Source organism: Micropterus salmoides, unplaced genomic scaffold (genome assembly GCF_014851395.1).
Source record: "Micropterus salmoides isolate LMB-PRFRI ecotype aquatic unplaced genomic scaffold, ASM1485139v1 Ms_hic_scaffold_19, whole genome shotgun sequence".
Taxonomy (NCBI): Eukaryota; Metazoa; Chordata; class Actinopteri; order Centrarchiformes; family Centrarchidae; genus Micropterus; species Micropterus salmoides.
In genome coordinates, this window is record NW_024041039.1 from 11,733,210 (window position 1) to 11,756,560 (window position 23,351).

At 39.4% G+C, this 23,351-nt stretch overlaps 1 pseudogene and 2 gene segments (V, D, J or C); 2 read left to right on the plus strand and 1 right to left on the minus strand.

Annotated features, from left to right (window-relative positions):
- Nucleotides 1-3,301, plus strand: part of LOC119910809 — a 7,019-nt gene extending 3,718 nt beyond the window's left edge. Inside the window, 2 exon segments of the V gene segment in view lie at nucleotides 7-111; nucleotides 3,084-3,301. Of these exon segments, the coding sequence occupies nucleotides 7-111; nucleotides 3,084-3,301 (323 nt within the window).
- Nucleotides 3,302-18,154: 14,853 nt separating this feature from the next.
- LOC119910810 lies at nucleotides 18,155-20,513 on the plus strand. The segment is given in 4 exon segments: nucleotides 18,155-18,206; nucleotides 18,335-18,436; nucleotides 19,929-20,045; nucleotides 20,206-20,513. Coding segments are annotated over 4 exon segments (579 nt in total).
- Nucleotides 20,514-21,578: 1,065 nt separating this feature from the next.
- LOC119910811 overlaps nucleotides 21,579-23,351 on the minus strand; it is a 2,647-nt pseudogene continuing 874 nt past the window's right edge.

Here is a 23,351-nt window from a genome sequence, read left to right on the forward strand (position 1 = left end):
CTGCAGGATGCAGCGGTCAGGTGACTGTGACTCAGCCTGCAGTAGTGACATCTACACCAGGATCCACTGTCACTCTCACCTGTAAGATCAACCCTGCTACTTATTCCAACTGTGGTGATGGTGAATGTATGTTCTGGTATCAACAGAAATCTGGACAGCCTCCAAAGCTCTTGATAAGACATGTCAGCATAAGGCACTCAGGAACACCAGCTCGGTTTAGTGGCAGTGGAAGCAGCTCTGACTTCACTTTGACCATCAGTGGAGTTCAGACTGAAGATGCAGCAGTTTATTACTGTCAGAGTCAACACAAAGTAAATGATAACTGGCCGTTCACACAGTGAATTATAGTCGTACAAAAACCTCCCTCAGTCAGACTGCAGAGACACTGAGCTGTTACTGCAGGAACCGACTGCAGCTGCTGAAGAGGAAGAGACTCTGACACAGACCACTGAACACAGAGCTGACAGTAACCTCACCAATATTACCGGCTGCCCCCGAGAATTTACTACACGGTCCAGACTCGAATCGGCACCCGGGTACTGGAGGCAGACACGCTGACGAGGAGGCTAAAACCCATGAGCACTAGCGTCGGTCGCCAGTGTGTCTCTTAAGGTGTCAGGGAGTGAGGTTTACTCACTGCACGACCTCGCTGGTTTCCGTCACATAAGCACAAACTACAGATTCACACTAACATGTTGAATATATTTCAAGGTATTTACTGTGACATGTTTCAATGCAGTGTACACAGCAATGAGACAAATGTGAAGTTAGTAGACTTAATGAAGACGGTTTAATAAGGACAGTTAAGCTAAAAAAATCAGAACAACCCAAAAAAAGCACATACAGTATTAACATAAATAAAATTTTGAGCATTTTCAGTTATATAAACTTTAAAGCAATACTGATGTATAAGGGGCTGAAAAAAAGTGAAGGTGAAACTGACCTTCACTTATGCAGATAACTGCACATGGTTGTCAGCAAAGAACAGCAATGTTATACGTTCCTTGCACAAGAAAGTGACACAGTTATGAGGTAAATAGATAAAAACATAATAAAATTATAAAAATGATTCGTATAGTCTGTCATGATACATTCTGTGGTACGTATGCTACAAGGTTGCTTAACATAATGTAGTGAAACCTATAAATGATGGTAACCTCGCCAAGCAATAACTTCATATTTACTTAAAAAAGTGGAAAAGATTTTGATACTGTTTCACATTTTACTTAAAAAATCTTTTATTTGAATTCCTTGTTGAAAAGGGAGTTTAATTAATTGTTAAACAATTAATCTACATGTTTTTTTTTTTTTACCTTTTCCCCTAAAAATAATAGTTAATTACTACAAAACAGCAGCTCCAACTGAGACACATTTGTATGACTGTTTAACATCCTGGACGCCAAAAAGAGAAACCTCAAATTTTTACTTCAGATGAACAACTGGACTAGGTTTAAGTTACTCCAAAACGTTTCACCTCTCTTCACCGTAGTCCAGTTTCCTTTGATTTTAAACTATAAAAAATAACAAAAATGAATCTTATAGTCTGTCATGAGACATTCTGTAACATAGTGCGAAAAATGTATCCCCTTTCACATTATACTCAAACAAACCTCTATTTAAATTCTTTGTAGAGAAGATATGAAAATATATAAAATATAACTCAATATGTTCATCATCTACTCTTACTGTAGTGCAGTATTAGTTGATGCTTTCCATTAATATAATATCTGAATACTCTCCACTAAAAGATCATCACACTTTATCTTGTTATTAATTAGTGGAATATTTATTTGTGAAAAACATTTAACATTATGTTTTATAATGGAAAAACGGTTTTCTGACCTCTAACAGTTATTAGAGGTAGCTGCCGAGCTACTCACATTACTCTTTAAGATGTTGTTGTCCAGCACTTTACAGCAGGCTTGTTCTCTGATTTCAGTCAAACTCATTCTTGTTGGGTTGCTGTTAAACAGATAATCAACATATAAATATTACACCTTTTTCAACAAAAACATCAGTTAATTACAACAAAACAGCAGCTGCAACTGAGACACATTTTTGTGACTGTCTAAAATCCTGGATGCCAAAAAGAGAAACCTCAAATTTTTACTTCAGATGAACAACTGGACTAGGTTTAAGTTACTCCAAAACGTTTCACCTCTCTTCACCTTAGTCCAGTTTCCTTTGATTTTAAACTTCCTTGAATAACAATGACCTGGCTGACTGAGAACATTCAAAGACAGTAAATTATATGTCTCTTAAAGTTTAAATCAGTCAGGATGTTGATATGAAATGTGCAGGAAACATCAGGCGCTTCGTCACTTAAAACTCTGAGCAGGATCTGAACTCTGTATGTGTTTTCACCAGTATGAGGAGGAAAAACTGAATGTGAAAATAAGGTAATTCAAAATCGACTCAAATGTTGTGTTGATTCATCGTGAGTCCAGCATTGATGCAGTTTGCCAGCAGGGGACGCCGTTCATCTGGTAATGAGCCAGAAATCATGTGGATGAAGTCATGAAGACAAAAGTGAAAGAAGAATATTCAAAATGAAGAGAAACAATATAAAGCAACCCAAAGTTAACATTTTCTAAATGTAGTTCTTTGTATAAATGGCTGAATGATTCACCTCTGCTTTCTGTTTCACAAGGACAGATGTGTGTTTGCCTTCTAAAATACATTTTGCATGACTTTTATGCGTCACTGCTCCTCAGAGTTTAAGTTCTCATGTCACAGAGAGCCTGAACTGTTTTCATGCACTCACACTGAAAACTGCATCAGGATGATGTTGCCAATAACTCTGCTTGTAGTGTTGGGTTTTCTGAGTCAGGGTGAGAGAGCTTGAAAATGTGTCTGACATATTTTCATCTTTGGTCCAGTGGGCTTTTCTGTTTTTGTCTTTTTGTTACTATTTTAATCTAAACTTCTGATCCATGTTGTTGGGTATCAAAACATTCTTCTCAGGGTCAACATTTCATTTCTCATTTCAGAGTCTTCTGCAAACAAATTTCTGACTCAGACTGACAAATCCAAGTCTGTTAGTCTTGGGGGGACTGTGACCCTCAGCGCCACAGGGAGTTCAGATATTGGTGCTGATCTCAGTTGGTACCTTCAGAAACCTGGACAGGCTCCCAAACTTCTTATATACAAAGCATCAACTCTCTTCTCTGGAACTCCGTCTCGATTCAGTGGCAGTAGATCTGGTTCTGACTACACTTTGACCATCAGCGGTGTTCAGGCTGAAGATGTTGGAGATTACTACTGTCTGGGTGCCCATGTTGGTGGAGTGTTCACACAGTGATTTAGAGCCGTACAAAAACCTCCTTCAGTTTGACTGAAGTGAAAACAACTTGCTGCAGGTGCAGAGGGTTGGTGAAGAGACTATGATGAGGATAACTGGTCCAGTGAACACAACTCAAGAGTCATCAAGCACAAGCACAATCAATCTAAATAAAACTGAAACAAACTCACACACACTCCATATTACAGTTTTAAACTTATAATATTATCAGGTTCATTCAGCAAATCTCTTTCTGAGTAAGTTGGGAAAGTATTAGTAAAGTAAATAATATTCTTGTGGGACTATAGACATTAATACAAATAAAATGTTTAACAGTGACTCTGATAGCTGCACAAAACAATTTAACATAACAACAGCCCTAACAGAAACAAACATTTCCAATTAATTTAAAAAATGCAAAATATATTTATACTCTAAATGTAGCATTTTCTATTTCAACATCACACAGCAATAAAAATCCAAAGATCTCCTGCACTACATATTTATCCTCAGGAATAATGCTAAGATGATATAAAAGAAACACAAAACCAATAACTCATTATATTCCACTGTTTTTTAAGGATGCATTAATGTTCATACCACATTTATGATGAATGAAAAGTTTCTTTAGTCACCATGTAAAACTGTTACGATAACCACCATCTCATGATAATTATTTTAGGGAGAGTTATAACAATAGCTCTTCTTAGCTTTCTTGCTGACCGATACCACTTTCATAAAACAAGAAAGCAAACTATCTATCTGTCAACATAATGAGACCACGATATGTTCTGTAAACATTTACTCCCTTCTCCAGACAAATGTTGCCTGACACCATATTTTAGCTGTGATTTTTACTTAATTAAAAAATAAGGTTTTGTCTACATTAGAAGTGCGATGCGTGTAATAGTTGTGCACGTGAATACATTTTTGATTAAACAAAAAATGTATTAATCAAAAAATGTATTAAAAATTATATAAGAAATTAATTAAAAAATAAAATTATATATAAAAAAAAAAGGATTGGGGTCATAGCAAGGTTGAACAACAAAGACATGGGGGTGTAAAAATGGGTGTGTGTACTAGGGCATGTCCGGCCTCATCCTCTATTAGCGGTGGTGGGGGTCGATCACCAAAAGGTGAAGACGGGTATGAAAAGGGGGGTTTGTGTATACGGGATGTCCAGTGTTATCCTCCAAAAGCGGATGTTTGGGAGTGGCTTTAGCAATCGGTTGTATATATATATATATATAGCGGGATAGTTTTTAGACTTACATCTGACCGAGAGTGTGGAACAGTGTGACGATTTTTTGGGTGAATCTGTATCGGACAGAGCTATCTTCGTGCATAACAACAGCGCCATCTTTGCAGCATCACAATCATGGACGTCACAGGTAATCAATTAGGAGTAACGACTCCAAAACGACGTATAATTATAGATCCTGTTGCAATGAGTATGGCTCCTAGAAAGAATACTCCCCCAACAACATTGGCTGATTTTCTGGACCGAAAGGCATGGGCGCCTCAGTTTGAATGGGTGGTGGAAGATTTTAGAATGTCAGGATTCTTGTTTGAGCACGAACAGTTCATCTTTATACAAGAGAGCTTGATAACATTTTAATTAGAACAATGTCACCGTCAGCCCCGTCGTGGAGGTGTTTGAGGTTGTCTGCGGTGTTGTTTGTTGTTCATCTTGCTTGTCCTCAGGACCAAAAAGTTTTCTTTTGATCCCTACATAGCTTACATAAGGTTTCTACCATCTGAGTAATTTATCAAAGTGTGAGAAGATTTCAAGGGTTCTATCCCATTCTCCCCACTGGACCTTTTGTTGCTCTGGGGTTCCCATCCTAGCCTATTGAATGATAGAATCGTCCTTGCACGATCTAAAAAAGATGTAGGATTCTGGGTCGTAGACTTCAAGGTCTGTTTCTACACGATAGAGCTCTCCTGGCACAGACCCGCACCATTGTGTGGTTTAGACTCCTTTTGAAGCACTCATATCTTTACAGACTTTGTTTCTGAAGTAATTCCAGTCTTTGGCTATAAAACTAATGTGCGGTGTGCTTTCACAAAGAAAAATTTCATTTCTTGTATAAAGATGAACTGTTCGTGCTCAAACAAGAATCCTGACATTCTAAAATCTTCTACTGCCCATTCAAACTGAGGCGCCCATGCCTTTCGGTCCAGAAAATCAGCCAGTCTTGTTGGGGGAGTATTCTTTCTGGGAGCCATACTCATTGCAACAGGATCTATAATTATATGTCGTTTTGGAGTCATTACTCCTAATTGATTATGTGCGCTGTTGTTCTGCACAAAGATAGCTCTGTCCGATAGGGATTCACCCAAAAAATCATTCAGTCACACTGTTCCACGCTCTCGGTCAGATGTAAGTCAAAAAATGATCCCGCTATATATACAACCAATTGCTAAAGCCACTCCCAAACATCTGCTTTAAGAGGATAAAACCGGACATCCCATATACACAACCCCCCTTTTCACACCCGTCTTCACCTTTTGGTGATTGACCCCCAACCCCGCTAATAGGCCAGACACGCCCTACACGCACGCAAAAATCACCAAAGCTAATGGCGGAAACCTGGATCAAGCAGACGAAGTGGGCTTTATCAACTACCCTGGATGTACAATATTTTTACAGGTCGACATATCGTTGGGGGACCGACTCATAACGCAATCATCAAACACATATCCTTACAGGGGTATAATAGAGTGGCTTTTGAACTACGGAAAGGACACAGTTTGGATCCGGACTATTTTGCATGGATACAGCAGGTCATATGGACGACACAATGGCTGGAGGACGCAATGAAGGACTAGTTAAAAGAATGGAGTACACACAAGGCGGCCGCGTAGTGGAGCTAATATCCCCTTTACATTCTGTCTTGTTTTTTCAAGGCAAGTTAATGATAAATGGCGTAGACCTCAAGATAAAATTCATAAGATCTAAAAATTTTGCTTAATGCGCAACACTGTAGATGACTTTCAGGTTAACATTATGTCAGCAAGCCTGTTTGTAAAGAAAGTCACCGTATCTCTGGCTGTTAAGCAAGCACACGCTAAGCCATTAACGCACGGCAACGTTAAATATCCCATAGACAGAGTCTGTCTGAAAAACTTTAGCGTACCAATGGGCATGCGTGTTTGTAATCAAGAAAATGTATTCTTGGGACAAATACCTAATTTTATTGTAGTAGGATTTGTAGATCATGAGGCATTTACAGGTAGTTATGCGCGTAATTAATTTACATTTAACCCTTATGATATAGAGTTTTTATGTTTATAAGTTGATGGCCAGCAATATCCTTCAAAACCCTTTCAACCCAACTTTACCAGAGGGAACGCCATCAGGGAGTATCATCAATTGTACTGGGCAACTGGAAAGTATCTTAAAAACAACGCTATGGCCATAACCCGCGACGAGTTTTGTAATGGATATAGTCTGTTCTGTTTTAACCTGAGCGCTGATGAAGGATGCAGAGAACATATGTAGCTCATTAAAAACGGTAGTGTTAGATTGGAGGTATAAACGCGGTTATTTACGCCACATATAACGATAGTATGAATAGAACTATCGAAAGTACTTGATAAGGTAGTAAAGCAAAGCGTCTTTCTTGGCGTATTTGCTAGTGACCAGCTTCCTAAATCAGTTATTAAAAAGAAATCTGCCATGTTGGTGGTAAACACAGACCCCTTCCACCTGGGAGGACAACACTGGGTCGCTATCTATATTGACAAGCACGGTGTGGGATCATTCTTTGACAATTTTGGGAACTCTCCGGTATACTCACATTTTCCTGAATCCTTTTCTGTCTTTCTCAACAGTAATTGTAAGTCCATGCAACATTCTGTTAGACAAGTGCAAGATGTGGATTCTGTAGAGTGAGGTCAGCATTGTGTGTTTTTTCTTTACGACATGGATAGAGGGATTACCTTATGACTATGTAATGACTAAATATAGTAATAAACGGTCTTGCAATGATGTTATGGCGTGCAAATTTGTGAAATAAATACGACCCTTAGTTGTATGTGGTCAAAATAATTATGCAGAATGTAACCAGTGTGTCCAAGTATCAGATTCTTTTAAATGTGTATAATAATATTAGAAGTTGTGTGCCATTCATTATCAAAATAATTTATAGATAGAAACTTGTACGACAATGTTTTTTGTTATTATGGTGATATAAATGAAAACACTTTGAAATGATAAAGTTATGTCTGTATGTATTTATTTAAAACCGATAACGATATACAATTAAAAAGTTATCCAATCACTCAATCGCATTTCAGGAGATTCAAAGGGACTTGTTTCATTGTTTACTAATCGATGTCCTCTGGTAACAAGAGGTGTAGATGGCGGTCCAGTAATAACAGGAGAAGATTCTCCAGAGGTCTTTCTCTTAATCTCGTCAATTTTTTTTTTGACCTGCTGATTTGGTACAACTGACAAAGGTATATTCAATATAGCCAACGATTGCAGATATTCATCCCAACCTGTAGGTCTCTGGCTGTCATACACGTTGTGAGAAGCAGTTACTCCTCTTATCAAATCATACACATGAGACCCATTAATAACATTACCGTTAAACACAAACTCCCCACGTTCAGTCCATGCAGATATGTTTTTTGAGGAGGACATTTTAGCCAAAATATGCTGGGCTTTATTCCTGCTGTTTTTTGGCATGTTTTTTAAAACTTCTTCAAAAACAAAGTCTCTTCCTTCTTGAGCGATCGGTATTGACAGAGTTAGTGTGTTCTAGTCTTTTTCTCCTTGTTTTACCATGGTGAGAAATCTCTGCAATGCGATGGAATATTTTGTTGCTTTTTCATGAAGATCTTCAGTCTTTTGATCCAGAATGTCTTTTATAGTACGATCCAGGTCATTTTCAACAGTTTTGCGAAAAAACTCGTGTGCCGGAGGTCTTCTTAAAAGATCAAGCTGTTGTTTAGGTACCAGAAACATTTTTTGTGCATACTCCATAGTCATCTAAGTTTGTCTTGAACCAATAAGACTCGTTATAAATGGCCCAGCGATACTCAGGAGGGGGAGAAGAAAACCGCCAGACTGTTTAAGCAACATCTTCTTTTCTTTGAAGCACAAACCCTTTTATTGGCGAGCAGTCTAATTCCTGCCTTCTTCTTTTTTAATTTTTGATACTGTGTCTTATTTAAAGGAATTTTACCTTTTAAAACATTGTAAGCTATTTTGCATAACGCTACCAAAAGGTCTGGTGATGCAGATTTAATAATATTCACTCTCTGAGATGGAGATGCTCCGTGCATAGTTTGCAGTAAAGACAGGTTTCTTTTAATGCAATCAGACATGTTTATTTACTTTCTCTTAGGCACATACACAACAGGCAGGTCTGAAAGCAAGTCGGTTCTGAGTCTGAAATCATCAGGTGTCTTAGCTTTAAAATCAATCATCAAGTAACCGTAAGGAACACTCGTGGCATCCTCGAAACAATCCATAAAAAAATTACTCTTCCCAGGAAACATTTGTCTAGCCATTAGCATGACTTGGTATTTATCTCTGGGATTTTTTAACAAAACAAGATAATTGGTATATTCAAATTAATCGTACGGCTAACTTTGCCTTGAAAAAACAAATTCTGAACTAGGTATAAACAACTTAAATTTCTATGATGCACATATTTTGCAAACACATTTTGGATCTCAATGTTATTGCTAGCATCACTCATTAAGTCATCAATAATCAACAAATTATTTTTATCTAAAGGCAACAATGTATCAACACATAAAGAAGATCTGTTTTGAAATGAGCTTATCGGCATTTTCAATCAACATTTTCACAAAATATGTTTTACCGCTGTTTGAAGGACCTGACACAATTAGACTAAAAAGATGTTGTAGTCTAAAATCAAAATCATCAGTCTATCTAACAGCCATGGTATGGTAAAGTTCTCAGATCAGGAAAAACTCTGCGTATCGTGGACACGACCTGAAGTCTTGCGGCTAATGTTTTATTTTTTAGTTCGAAAGCCTTTTTATTTCTCAGATACTTAAATTGTCTCCTATTGTTAGGATATCCATATCTATCTCAGCTTAAATCACATAATGTCCGATGCTCTGTGATGCAGTATAAAAATGAAAATGTAACGTGAGAAAATGTAATTACTTTTGCCATATGTTTAACCTTAACATTATCAACAACATTACCATTAATCTCTGCATAAGGTCTATTCCAAAGTCTAATATCAGACAGCTTGATAAATAACAACAAATATAAAGAACAAATAAGGTACCCAAAATAAATTCTTCTTTTGTCACTAATTTTGTGAAACATACTGTAATATTTTATGCTGTAGAAATTAAAAATCTCTGGTACTTACAGAACATGATGAGTTTGGTGCCTCCACCACAGTGATACAAACTCATTAAGTGGCCGTACAAAAACCTCCTGCACTTTGAACAAGCATGTATACACTGAAAAAATCTTCTGTTCTAATAGCACTTGCACAATAACATTTTATTGAATTTACAAAGCTTATCTAATTATTTGGACTGAATTAATTTTATTAATGAACATTTTCAGTTGTTTTGCTTCACTTTTCTACACATGACAGAGAAACGATTACAGTCTGCTTGAAATAAAGTAATTGTTATTAGAGTTTCATATCAGTTCACACATGGTTGAATGTACATGACGCTTTTAAATAATAATTTACAAGCTCACATTTAGCAGAACAAAGAAACGTTATTTATCTCCAGTTAACTGTGTAAGTAAATTAAAGGCAGACAAACAGACATATCATACCAAACACATGGACAAAACTTCCAATCCATAAATCCTCAAAGGCACTTCTAATATTAATGTTTTCTTCTATTTTGGTTATGATCATAGATGGTGTAAATCCAAGCAGTATTCCTCCTGATTTTGTGTACCATGTTGCCTTCAGTCTGTTGAGAGCAGAGAAATCATTTCCATAGAGAGGAGGCTTTGCATCGTCAGCTGATCCTCCAGTGAACTGAGAAGATTTATAGTCCTGTGAGTTGCAGGACTCAGATCTGTCAACTCCAGAGCCCCCCAGGGCTGTGTGCTCAGCCCCCTCCTGTTCACGCTGTACACCCATGACTGCAACCCCTGACATGGAGAGAACTCCATTATGAATTTTGCGACGACACCCACCATCATCAGATGGATTTTAAACAATGATGAGACTTCATATAGGAAGGAAATTGATAATCTTGCAGAGTGGTGCTCAGAGAACAACCTGCTCAATGTCAGCAAAACTAAGGAGCTGATCATTGATTTTAGGAAAAAGGAGATTGTAGGAGCCATTTCAATGTTTATATCCAGGTTTGGCCATTAGGTGGCACTAGGGTTATGGCATAGTGATTGGGGCTTATCTACTTAGGCTAGCTGTAATCAAGGACAGGTGTTGCTAGAGGGAAAAGGGCAAACTAGTTTTTGACCGCCACGCCACGCCACGCCACGGAGGCTATGGTTGAAAGCATGTTAAGTGACTGTTGGTGAAGATGGAATATTGTTCTGTTATGGAAAAGGAAATCCTTGTGTAAATCCAATAAACATGTCTCACAACAGAGAAGAAAAGATAACTTTAAGCTTTGTTGTATCATTGCTCAATCAAGCCAAAGCGACCACGGTAAGCGCGTCAACTATAGCCCACTTTAACCCTCTGCATAACCCTCGGCTGTTTTAAGCTTAGCGGTTACACAAAGTCAAAAACTACCTTTTATGAAGCGGGAAGATCGTCGCGTGTGGAGTTAGATGTTCACCGTTAAAGACATGCGGAGTGGCCACTGGAAAGGGTACATCTGAAAGCTACTCATCGAGTCATCGTGTATCTGCCGGCTGTGTTACACATCGGAACCCGGCGAGAGGACAGGCTGAAACGGAGTCAGCGGGGAGATTACCCGCTTAGCCCAGCATCGGTGATATGACGCGGCGGTGCTCAGCCAGCCGGAACCAATCTACTCAACTGTTTGAGGACAACGATAAACTTCTTTCATCATTCACCAATGTGAGGACATCGTGAGACGGTTCTTCATCTACAAGGCGCCCCACGTGAGGTATGTTGTAGCGCTACAAAGTAATTGAATGGCCATTCATAAGTTGTGTGCACACTAACATACTTACCCGGGCGTAAAAAATCCAATGCATTGGTGAAGAAAGAACTGAACAGTAACTTTGTAGTTGAAAACAAATTACATTGACTATTGATTGTTATTGTTGTGACGTTCAAGTGTGCTATGAGTTTACTTGAAAAAGACGCGTCAGCTGCTGAGGCTGTTGCGCAATCAGCTGAATGTAACAGTAAAGCAGATGGTTCGGGTGTGTTAAAAGAGAAAGAAAAACGTGTTGTAACATTAACTGCAAAAGCATTTGAACAAAAGCTGGAAAGACTGCAAAATGATAGGAAGGCTAAATTAAATAAGGCTTCTAAGCTAAGGGAAAAAATCAAAGAGCTTATGCAAATAGGTGATAAAGAAGGTGTACAATGTACAATGGGTGCTCTTGTTGAATTGTGCGATGATTTAAAATGTGTTCATGATTCCTTGCTGGTGATATTACCTGAGGGTGAAAGGGAAAAACATGATATTTGGTTTAAAGCAAAAATGATCTGCAATGATGAAATTCTGTCTGAGGTAAACCGCTGGTTAAATGCTATTCAATTAAAAAAAGGTAACAAAGGTGATGAATGTGGGGATGAAAAAGGTTCTCAAAAGGGTAAAAGGGATGAGCAGGATAATGATGATATCAGGCCAGAGGACAGTGTCTCAAATGTTCCTAGCAAGCAAGTAAGCAGGAGGAGTTCTCGTAGTGGAAAATCTACTAACTCTGCAAGAATAAAGGAAGAGGCAGAAAGAGCTGCACTGCTTGCTCAGGCTGCATCTTTAAAGGAACGGCATGCATTGGAGGAACAGGAGCAACAACTAAAAAGGAGAAGAGAGCAGCTTGAGCTGGAAGCTATGCTAGCTGCCTCCAATGCCAAATTGGAAGTGCTGGCCTCTGCCCCTGACATCAGCACCACATCTAATGGAATGAGTTCTTACATGAGTAAAAGCAAAAGAACAGCAAATGTTACTGAGCTCAATCCTATGGCAAAGGAATACAGGCCTGTAAACCACCACCAAGCACAGCAGGGCCAGGATTGGGCATTGCCAATTGGCAATTCACAACCTACAGCTAGGCTAACTCAGCAGGCTAGTCAACAAAGCCAGGCTGGGCTAAACCAAAGGACCGGTTCTCAAATGGACGATCATCATATTTTACCACCACAACCTTTAGGACCCCACTCATTCAATGCTCAGCCAGTAGAGGAACAGCAGCGGGGGAACATCTGTTCCATAATGGAAAGGCAAACCGAAATAACTACTGCATTGGCCCAACAGCAACGCTTCATGTTATTGCCGGCAAGAGAGATTCCCTTATTTGATGGCAATCCTCTTCAATATATTTCATTTATGCGAGCATTTGAGCAGGTAGTGGAGGATAAGGTCAGTCAAAGTGATTGTTTATATTACCTGGAACAATTCACAAGAGGACAGCCACGGGAGCTGGTACGAAGCTGTCAGCACATGGCAGCTGATCTAGGTTATGTTAAAGCAAAGGAGCTGCTTAAACAACACTTTGGCAACGAGTATAAGGTCGCCTCGGCATATATGGAAAAGGTTTTTGCATGGCCGCCTATAAGGGCAGAAGATGTCAATGCACTGCAGGCCTACTCACTTTTTCTGCGCTCATGCTGTAATGTCATGGAGAACATACAATATATGCAGGAGTTAGACATGACAAGCAACATGAGAATAGTCATGTCTAAGCTCCCGTTCAAGCTGAGGGAGCAATGGAGGTCAGTGGCACATAACATAATGCATACATCTGACCGTAGAGCTCTGTTCAAAGATTTGGTGGAATTCATTGAGAAACATGTCCGTATTCTGTCAGACCCTTTGTTTGGTGATATTCGGGACTCAGCACCAGGAACAGGTGGTGCTAAGGTCGACAGGCTGAAGTCGCAGCCAGGCTCAAGATTTAAAGGAAATAGTTTTGCCACCACCATTGCCCCTGTACATTCAGCAAGAGACTTAGGAGAGAGAAAGGCTGTCTTGCCAGAAAATGGTTCTACTATTAGATCAATTTGTGTGTGTTGTTCGGAAAGTCACTCTTTGGAGGAATGTCTACAGTTCAAAAGGAAGAAGCACCAGGATAAAATAATCTTTCTAAAGGAGAAAGAGCTTTGCTTTGGCTGTTTATGTGCTGGGCACATGAGTCGCAATTGTGGAAAGCGTGCGACCTGTGGGATTTGCGGTCAAGCACATCCTAGTGTGCTTCATGTTGACAGGAGAGACAAAGCCAATGCATACACAGAGCGATCTAAGGATCTTGTGAGACCTAACACCACAGCATCTAAAGAAGCCTGTGGTCGTGTAGGGGTCGGAAGTGATCGCTGCCTCCTTTCCATCTTGCCAGTCCAAGTCAAATCCATCCAAGGAGGCAGAGTAATACAAACCTATGCATTTCTGGACCCCGGCAGTTCAGCCACTTTCTGTTCGGAACATCTCATGCAAAGGCTTGGGTTGTCTGGTAAACAAACACATTTTCTGTTACAAACCATGGGACAGGAAAGGGTCGTGCCGGCAAATTTATTGTTTGACTTGGAGGTGTCTAGTATGGATAGTAATGTCTTCTATAAGCTACCAGAAGTCCTCACGCAGAAGAAAATGCCTGTAAGTGCAGACAGTATTGTCTCTGAAGGAGAGTTGGCAAAATGGTCATATCTGGCAAAAGTACAGATTCCCAGCTTAGAGGCTAATGTTGACCTATTAATTGGAAGCAATGCTCCGAGGATATTGGAACCTTGGGAGGTCATAAATAGCCAAGGGGGAGGACCATACGCAATCAAGACGGTATTGGGGTGGGTCCTTAATGGCCCTTTGCAGTCTAATGACAGCAGTTTGGAGACAGAGGCTCCTTCAGTAGTCGTTAACAGGATTTCCGTGAGACGATTGGAAGAAATGCTACATAGCCAGTACAATCATGATTTTAACGAAAGAGCTACAGAGGACAAAGGCCCTTCAGTAGAAGACATCAAGTTCATGGAAATTATGGAAAATTCTGCAACACTGGACGATGGTCATTACAGTTTGAAGCTGCCCTTTAAAAAGAACAATGTATCTCTGCCCAACAACTTCTCTGTAGTAAAGCAAAGGTTGCTCGGGCTGAAAAGGAGGTTCTGTAATAACAAACAGTTTTATGAGGAATACAAAATGAACCTCAACAGGGTGATCAGTCTGGGCTACGCAGAGCAAGTTTCAGAACAGCAGTTGGATCACAAATGGCGATACATCAGCTCCAAGGAAAATCCAGCGGATGAGGCATCCAGAGGAGTGAGGGTTGGAGACTTTATTCATGGCCGGAGGTGGATAGAGGGTCCAAGTTTTTTGAGTGAACCAGAAGCTAACTGGACAACAAATGTTGTAGAAACTATCATAGAACCCGATCAGGAGGTCAAGAAGGAAGTCACAGTGAATGTTGTGTCTGTGGATGGCTCACATGATGCCACAAACCGGTTACTGACTTACTTCTCAAGTTGGAATAAGCTCAAGGTGGCAGTAGCCTGGTTACTTAAATGGAAAGCCATTTTGTTGGAAAAATGTCGCAGGAGGAGGGAGGAGAAAGCTGATGGTAAGCAGAGCACGGACAATAATATGCCACGGAGGAGGCAAGGGTTAAAGGACAAGCCTGGAGGGCAAATTTTGTCCATAGATGACCTTTTGGGAGCTGTAATTCGATACTGTCAGCAACAGCGATTTGGAGAGGAAATTGCCATATTGTCAGCTGGGAAATCTACAGTGAGCAGACGTAGTACAATCCACAGGTTGGATCCGTGCTTGGATGATGGGCTTCTCAGAGTTGGAGGGCGGTCGACTAAAAGTTCCTTGCCAGAGTTGATTAAACATCCGCTAATCCTCTCCAAGGATCAAAATGTGGCCACTCTCATCCTCAGGCACATTCATCAGCAGCAGGGCCATAGTGGGCGGAATCACACGCTATCAACACTGCGGAAGAAGTATTGGGTCACTAGAGCCAACTCCGCTGTAAGAAAGGTAATTGCAGAATGTTTCTGTTGCAAGAAATATAATGGAAAGATGCAGGAGCAAAAGATGGCTGATTTGCCAGAGGAAAGGATTCTTCCTGACAAACCACCATTTACCAACGTTGGCATTGATTATTTTGGCCCAATTACAGTGAGGAAAGGACGTGGTACAGACAAGCGCTATGGCGTGATACTAACCTGCTTGGCAAGCAGAGCAATCCATCTCGAAGTGGCTGACTCTTTGAACACTGACGCATGCATCAATGCTCTGCGACGTTTCATCTGTAGAAGAGGTCAAGTTTCTCATATCATATCTGATAATGGAACCAACTTCATAGGAGCAGAGCGAGAACTAAGAGAGGCTCTCGCAGCTTTAGATCATGGAAAAATTCAGGGAGTTCTGCGGCAAAGGGGAGTTAAGTGGAGCTTTAATCCTCCTGCCGGTTCACATCATGGTGGGGTTTGGGAGCGTGTTATCCGCATGGTGAGAAGGATTCTAAGTTCAGTTCTTCAACAGCAGACCCTGAACGATGATGGGCTTCATACAGTTATGTGTGAAGCTAAAGCCATCCTTTACGATCGGCCTATCACCAAACTCTCAGATGATCCAAATGATTTGGAGCCACTTACTCCCAACCACATTCTTCTGATGAAAGGAAATCCATCATTGCCGCCAGGATTGTTTGAACCACATGACTTGTATTTAAAACGGAGATGGAAGCAAGTCCAGTATATTGCTGAACTTTTTTGGAAACGTTGGGTACGGGAATATCTACCTTTGCTGCAAGAGAGGCAAAAATGAAATGAAACCAGGAGAAACCTAAAGCCTGGAGATATTGTCGTTATAATGGATCCTACTGCCCCACGAGGCTCTTGGCCACTAGGAAGAGTGTTGGAAGCTTTCCGGGATCAAAAGGGATTTGTGCGTTCAGTGAGTCTGCAAACAAAGTCAAGTGTCATTCAACGTCCTGTTACAAAGCTCTGCCTTTTGATTGAGGCTGCAGGTTAAATGGACAATTTTCAGTGTTAATGTGTGTGAACTCATTGTAACAAATGTTGGCTAATATGTTACGTTAGGTTGGTACTGGATCCTTAATTTGGTTTGTTTTGAATTGTAATGTTCGTTAACCATTCCAATTGGGGGCCGGTGTTGTAGGAGCCATTTCAATGTTTATATCCAGGTTTGGCCATTAGGTGGCACTAGGGTTATGGCATAGTGATTGGGGCTTATCTACTTAGGCTAGCTGTAATCAAGGACAGGTGTTGCTAGAGGGAAAAGGGCAAACTAGTTTTTGACCGTCACGCCACGCCACGCCACGCCACGGAGGCTATGGTTGAAAGCATGTTAAGTGACTGTTGGTGAAGATGGAATATTGTTCTGTTATGGAAAAGGAAATCCTTGTGTAAATCCAATAAACATGTCTCACAACAGAGAAGAAAAGATAACTTTAAGCTTTGTTGTATCATTGCTCAATCAAGCCAAAGCGACCACGGTAAGCGCGTCAACTATAGCCCACTTTAACCCTCTGCATAACCCTCGGCTGTTTTAAGCTTAGCGGTTACAGAGATAAAGACACACACTCCGGTCTACATCAGTGGTGCTGATGTGGAGCAGGTGAACAGGGAGAACCTGACATGGTCATCTCACATCTCCACGCTTGTGAAGAAACGTAAGAAACAACTGTATTTCTTGAGGAAGCTTAAGAAGGCCAAATTCCTGTGCCAAGTATTTGTCAGCTTTTACAAAGGAGCTATAGAAAGCACCCTGACAGAAAGTATCACAAACTGGCATATGTGCACAGAAGAGGACTGGAGGGCTCCGCTGTGGGTGATTAAAACTGCTCAGAAGATCATTGGTACCCATCTCCTGAGCATCAGTGATATCTGTGAGGTGAGGTGTCTACGCAGAGCCCAAAGGATACTTAAGGACAGTACCCACCCAGCCACAGCCTGTTCACCCTGCTGCCTTCTGGGAAGAGATATAGAAATTTTTCACACCACCAGACTGGAGAGCAGCTTTTCCCCCCAAACTATCAGACTTTTAAACTCAAATTCATCCTCAGCACTGCTCCACTGACTATAGTTTATTTTTGTTTATTTCTTTATTAATGTATATTGTCTGCTATGTGGCAGAAGGGAGCAACAACCTCAGTTTCACTCTATAACCTGTTATATTGTGACAAAATATACTTAACTCCCTACCTCTTATTTTATGGAATTGTAGAAAGCCTAAAAGTAAAGGAGAAAGACCATGATGAACAGCCTATAGTTAGTGTTCTTCACCCAAACACAGTGCTGCGCCCATTGCCCGGTTCAAGCCTTCACTAAAATATTGAAAATAAGCTCTATTAAAGAAACAAAATATCTGGACCTCACTAATTTCGAACCCTGAACACAGTGATTCAAGCTGGTTCAGAACACAAAACCTCCACCACACAGCACTGAGCTCAAAACACACAAATGTGACAGAAAATGTTTTAAAAAGCTTTCTATCATTAATTGATGTCCTTCAAATTGCAAATTGATAACATGAATATTATGATACAGTTTTTTTGGTGTTTTGAAATATTTTGATAAAATGAATAAAAGCTGGGAGAAACTTACTGACAGTTATTTATCCAGTGTTCATTTCCTTAATTTTTACAATGGAGAATTTTCATACTGACACTGGCATCGTCAGCTGATCCTCCAGTGAACTGAGAAGGTTTATAGTCCTGTGAGTTCAACACTGCAGGACTCAGATCTGTCAGTCAACACAGCAGAAACCACAACCACCATGACTCTCATCCCCACCCTCATCTGGACGCTGGCCTGCTGCTTCATCCAAGGTCAGGTATCAGATAACTAAAACCATTGACATAAATGAAGTATTTGCTGGATTTAACACACGTGTCTAAATGTTAATATGACACAGTTAATGTTCAGTATTTTCCCTCCTTTTTCAGGATCAAGTAAGTGACTGTCACTCAACCTGCTGTAGTCACATCGTCTCCTGGATCTACAGTCACTCTGACCTGTAAAACCAACCCAAAAGTTTACGTTTGGTCAGATGGAGATAGTAGAGTACACTGGTATCAGCAGAAATCTGGAGAAGCTCCCAAGTTATGTGAATAACTGCACATGGTTGTCAGTAAGGAACAAGCAATGCTATATGTTCCTTGCAAAAGAAAGTGACACAGTTAAGAGGTAAATAGATAAAAACATAATGAAATAATAAAAACACATCGTGTAGTCTCTCATGATACATTCTCTGGTACGTACAAGGTTGGTTAACATAATACAGTGAAATCTATAATAGACGGTAACCTCACCAAGCACAAACAAAATGTTGATCCTTTTCACTTTTACTTAAACAAACTTTTATTTATGGCATGGCGATGAAGCAGTGGAGAAGACACATGGCGTTTGAGACCTGGGTTCGATTCCCAGTTTGAATTCCCATTCCGCTGCGACACATCCACCACTCTGTCCCTGAGCAAGACACTTAACCCTTAGTTGCTCCAGAGGAGTGTGACCTCTGACATATGTAGCAACTTTAAGTAACTTTGGATAAAAGCGTCAGGTAAATGACGGAGTTAAAATATAACTCAATATGTTCATCATTTACTCTTACTGTAGTGCAGTATCAGTAGATGCTTTGCATTAATGTAAAATCTGAATTCTGTCCACTAAAACATCATCATACTTCATCTTGTTAGTAATTAGTGGAACATTTATTTGAGAAAAACATTTAACATTGTGTTTTAAAACGTTAAAACGGACTGCACTTTAGTATCCTGACCATCAACAGTTGTTAAGCTCACTCGTATCTTGCTGCTTATTCCTTGTGTTTGTCCAACATTTTACAGCATAAAACAGCAGCTCCAACTAAGACACATTTGGGTTTTTTTTGTGTATATTTGTTGTGTATCCTGAACCTGGAAAGCACTTTAGTCAACTAGGGTTGTTTTTAAATGTGCTATATAAATAAACTTGAACTTGAACTTGAACTTGACTGTCTGAGATACTGGACGCCAAATTTTTACTTCACATGAACTACTGGACTGGGTTGAGGATACTGCAGGACGTTTTGCCTCTCTTCAATCTAGTCCAGTTGCCCATAATTTTAAACTTCCTTGAATAACAGTGACCTGGCTGAGGGAAACATCAGGTGGTTCATCACCTAAAACTCTGAGCAGGATCTGAAATCTGTGTGTGTTTTCACCAGAATGAGGAGGAGAAACTGAATGTAAAAATAAGGAAATTCAAAATCGATGTTGGTTTATCGTGAGTCCAGTGTTGATGCTATTTGCCAAAAGGAGTTCATCTGCTAATGATGCCAAAATCATCTGGGACAAGACACAAGTAAGAGAAGAATGTTCACAGTGAAGAGAAACAATATAAGCCACAAAAAGTCAACATTTTCTAAATGTAGTTCTATGAATAAATGGCCGAATGATCCTGAAGATAAACTTCCCCTCTATTTCACCTCTGCTTTCTGTTTCACAAGAACAGGTGTGTATTTGCCTTAAATATATTTTGCATAACTTTTATGCGTCACTGCTCCTCAGAGTTTAAGTTCTTCTGTCACAGAGAGTCTGAACTGTTTTCATGCACTTACACTGGAAACTGCATCAGGATGATGTTGCCAATAACTCTGCTTGTAGTGTTGGGTTTTCTGAGTCAGGGTGAGAAATTTTTCACAGTTAGCCAACATTGGTAAATTCTCAAAAGTTCATATTTGGCATAAATATCACTTACCTTGCTCTTGCCTCAAATCATTGATGTCTAATTTATTGTAATCTACACTGCTAATTCTTAACGTTTGTATTTAATTTTACATTTCAGAGTCTTCTGCAAATAATTTTCTGACTCAGAGTGACAAATCCAAGTCTGTTAGTCTTGGAGGGACTGTGGCCATCAGCGCCACAGGGAGTTCAGACATTGGTGATGATCTCAGTTGGTACCTTCAGAAACCGGGACAGGCTCCGAAACTCCTTATATACTATACATCAACTCGCTTCTCAGGAACTTCTTCTCGATTCAGTGGCAGTAGATCTGGTTCTGACTACACTCTGACCATCAGTGGTGTTCAGGCTGAAGACGTTGGAGATTACTACTGTCTGGGCGACCATGGTGGAGCGTTCACACAGTGATTTAGAGCCGTACAAAAACCTCCTTCAGTTTGACTGAAGTGAAAACAGCCTGCTGCAGGTGCAGAGGGTTGGTGAAGAGACTGCGATGAGGATAACTGGTTCAGTGAACACAACTCAAGAGTCATCAAGCAGAACCACAATGAATCTAAATAAAACTGAAACAAACTCACACACACACTCTTCCATATTACAGTTTTAAACTTATAATATTATCAGTTCAGCAAATCTCTTTCTGAGTAAGTTGGGAAAGTATTAGTAAAGTAAATAATATTCTTGTGGGACTATAGACACTAATACAAATAAAATGTTTAACAGTGACTCTGATAGCTGCACAAAACAATTTAACATAACAACAGCCCTAACAGAAACAAACATTTCCAATTAATTTAAAAAATGCAAAATATATTTATACTCTAAATGTAGCATTTTCTATTTCAACATCACAAAGCAATAAAAATCCAAAGATCTCCTGCACTACATATTTATCCTCAGGAATAATGCTAAGATGATATAAAAGAAACACAAAACCAATAACTCATTATATTCCACTGTTTTTTAAGGATGCATTAATGTTCATACCACATTTATGATGAATGAAAAGTTTCTTTTGTCACAATGTAAAACTGTTACGATAACCACCATCTCATCATAATTATTTTAGGGAGAGTTAAACAATAGCTCTTCTTAGCTTTCTTGCTGACCGATACCACTTTCATAAAACAAGAAAGCAAACTATCTATCTGTCTATCAACATAATGAGACCACGATATGTTCTGTAAACATTTACTCTCTGCTCCAGACAAATGTTGCCTGATCACATATTTCAGCTGTGATTTTTACCTAATTAAAAATGACGTTTTGTCTACATTTATCTTCATAAAAATGTGTATCCTTTACTTTTCATTTCTTCATAACGTTACATTTATTACCAATTCCAAAATGAAAGACATTGATATTTACATGATCAGCTTAATATTTTCCACTGAGAAGAGTATCAGTCGCTGTTATGAAACCACTTCATTCTTTCTGCTCTTTGGAAGATAAAATACCAAACACTTCATAAAGTTATTTATCAGTGCAAGCTTTATTAGCAAAATCATTAGTCATCAACATGACAATTATTAAGCACACTCACATCTAGCTGCTGAGCTACACACATTACTCTCTAAGTTGTTGTTATCCAGCAGCAACTTAGAGAGTAATGTGTTGTTCTCTATTACACAAAGCTTTAGTTTCCTCTATGAACATTAAAAGTCATATAGATCAGAGCAGCAGGTGCGTTCTTCCTGCTCCCCACACACAGAGCTCCTGTCCTAGATTTCAGCCCGCCCCTCTAACCCTTACATTGGTTCCTGTGGAGGGACTGTGTCTGGCTGTGGTCATGATGGAGGACCTTGCAGGAGTACAGCTCTCCTCCCATCCAGCGCTCCTTGCTCAGACTCAGGGTGCTGCTGCTGCTGTAGCGTTCCGCTCTTCTCCTCCTCTGAGCTGGTCAGGACCCCCTCTGTCACCTCTGTACCGTCCACCTCCCAGCTCACCACAGCTCCCTGAGGAGAGTAGCCAGTCAGCAGGCAGGCCAGCGTGGCCGAGCCCCCAGAGAGCTGCTCAGAGGAGGGGGGAAGCAGAGAGACTGAGGGCCTGACCATGGTGCCAGCTGGAGGGGGAGAGCAGAGACACACAAGGAGCAGATCAACTTCCACTGTAGGAATCACAGCTGAACATGAGACACTTATGATACATGACAGCGGTTAACACTACTGTGGATCAGCTGTGTGCATGATACTGTGATCAGACAGAGGAGAGGAGGTGAGAATTGAAGGAAATGAGGGTTTAATAAAGAAAACAAAATGGTAAAACTTGATGTACTTTAAAGTAATGAATCTTTTACTGTGCCACTCATCATAAATCACTAAAACATAGAGAATAATATGCAACACGACTAACTGGTAAATGTAATCAACAATTGTAATCAATGATCATCATATAAAATGTTTATATGTGCTTTATATTGTTTTTCAGTAAATAATTCATCCTTGCAATTGTTTTCTTATTTAAATTAAATGTCTGTTTCAGTTAAAAATGTTGTCATCTGTCTGTTTCACTTCCCTTTCACAACTTTAAACTAACAAACTGTCAACGCACAACAGCATTTATACTGGATGTTCATATAAACACATTTATTTGTTTTGACGACACTCACATCAGATTTAATAAATAGGAGATTTTTGAAAATAACAAATTAAAAGATAAGAAACATGATCTTTTTATTTTGAAACTGTTCCTGAGGCATCCGTTATAACAAGAATTTGTGAAAAAAAAACTTTGATTCAAATATAGGTTTTTGTCCTTTAGATCATCTATAATATTAGAACATTTTATTCAATACGCAATGTTATTGTAATGATAAACTTAAATATAACCCAAGTCATAAATGTAAAAAACAATATCCACAACATGTATGACATCCAAAGAAACTCTTTTTTATAACATTTTCATGCAAAATTTAGTTAAATTTTTATGTTGTAGAAATTAGAAATCTCTGGTACTTACAGTAAATGATGAGTTTGGTTCCTCCACCAAAAGTGTACCACAGTGATACAAACTCATTAAGTGGCCGTACAAAAACCTCCTGCACTGTGATCAAGCATATATATGCTAAATAAACTCCTTGCTTTTTCTAAAAAAACAGAAATATTGATACTTCATTAAATCTACACAGCATTTTTAAAATATATGGATAGAAATTATAGTATAAATGGCAATTTACTTTTTAAATGCTTTATGTTTCTAAACCTGAAAAAGAAACAATTACAGTCTCCTTTGTAAAAAAAGATTTTT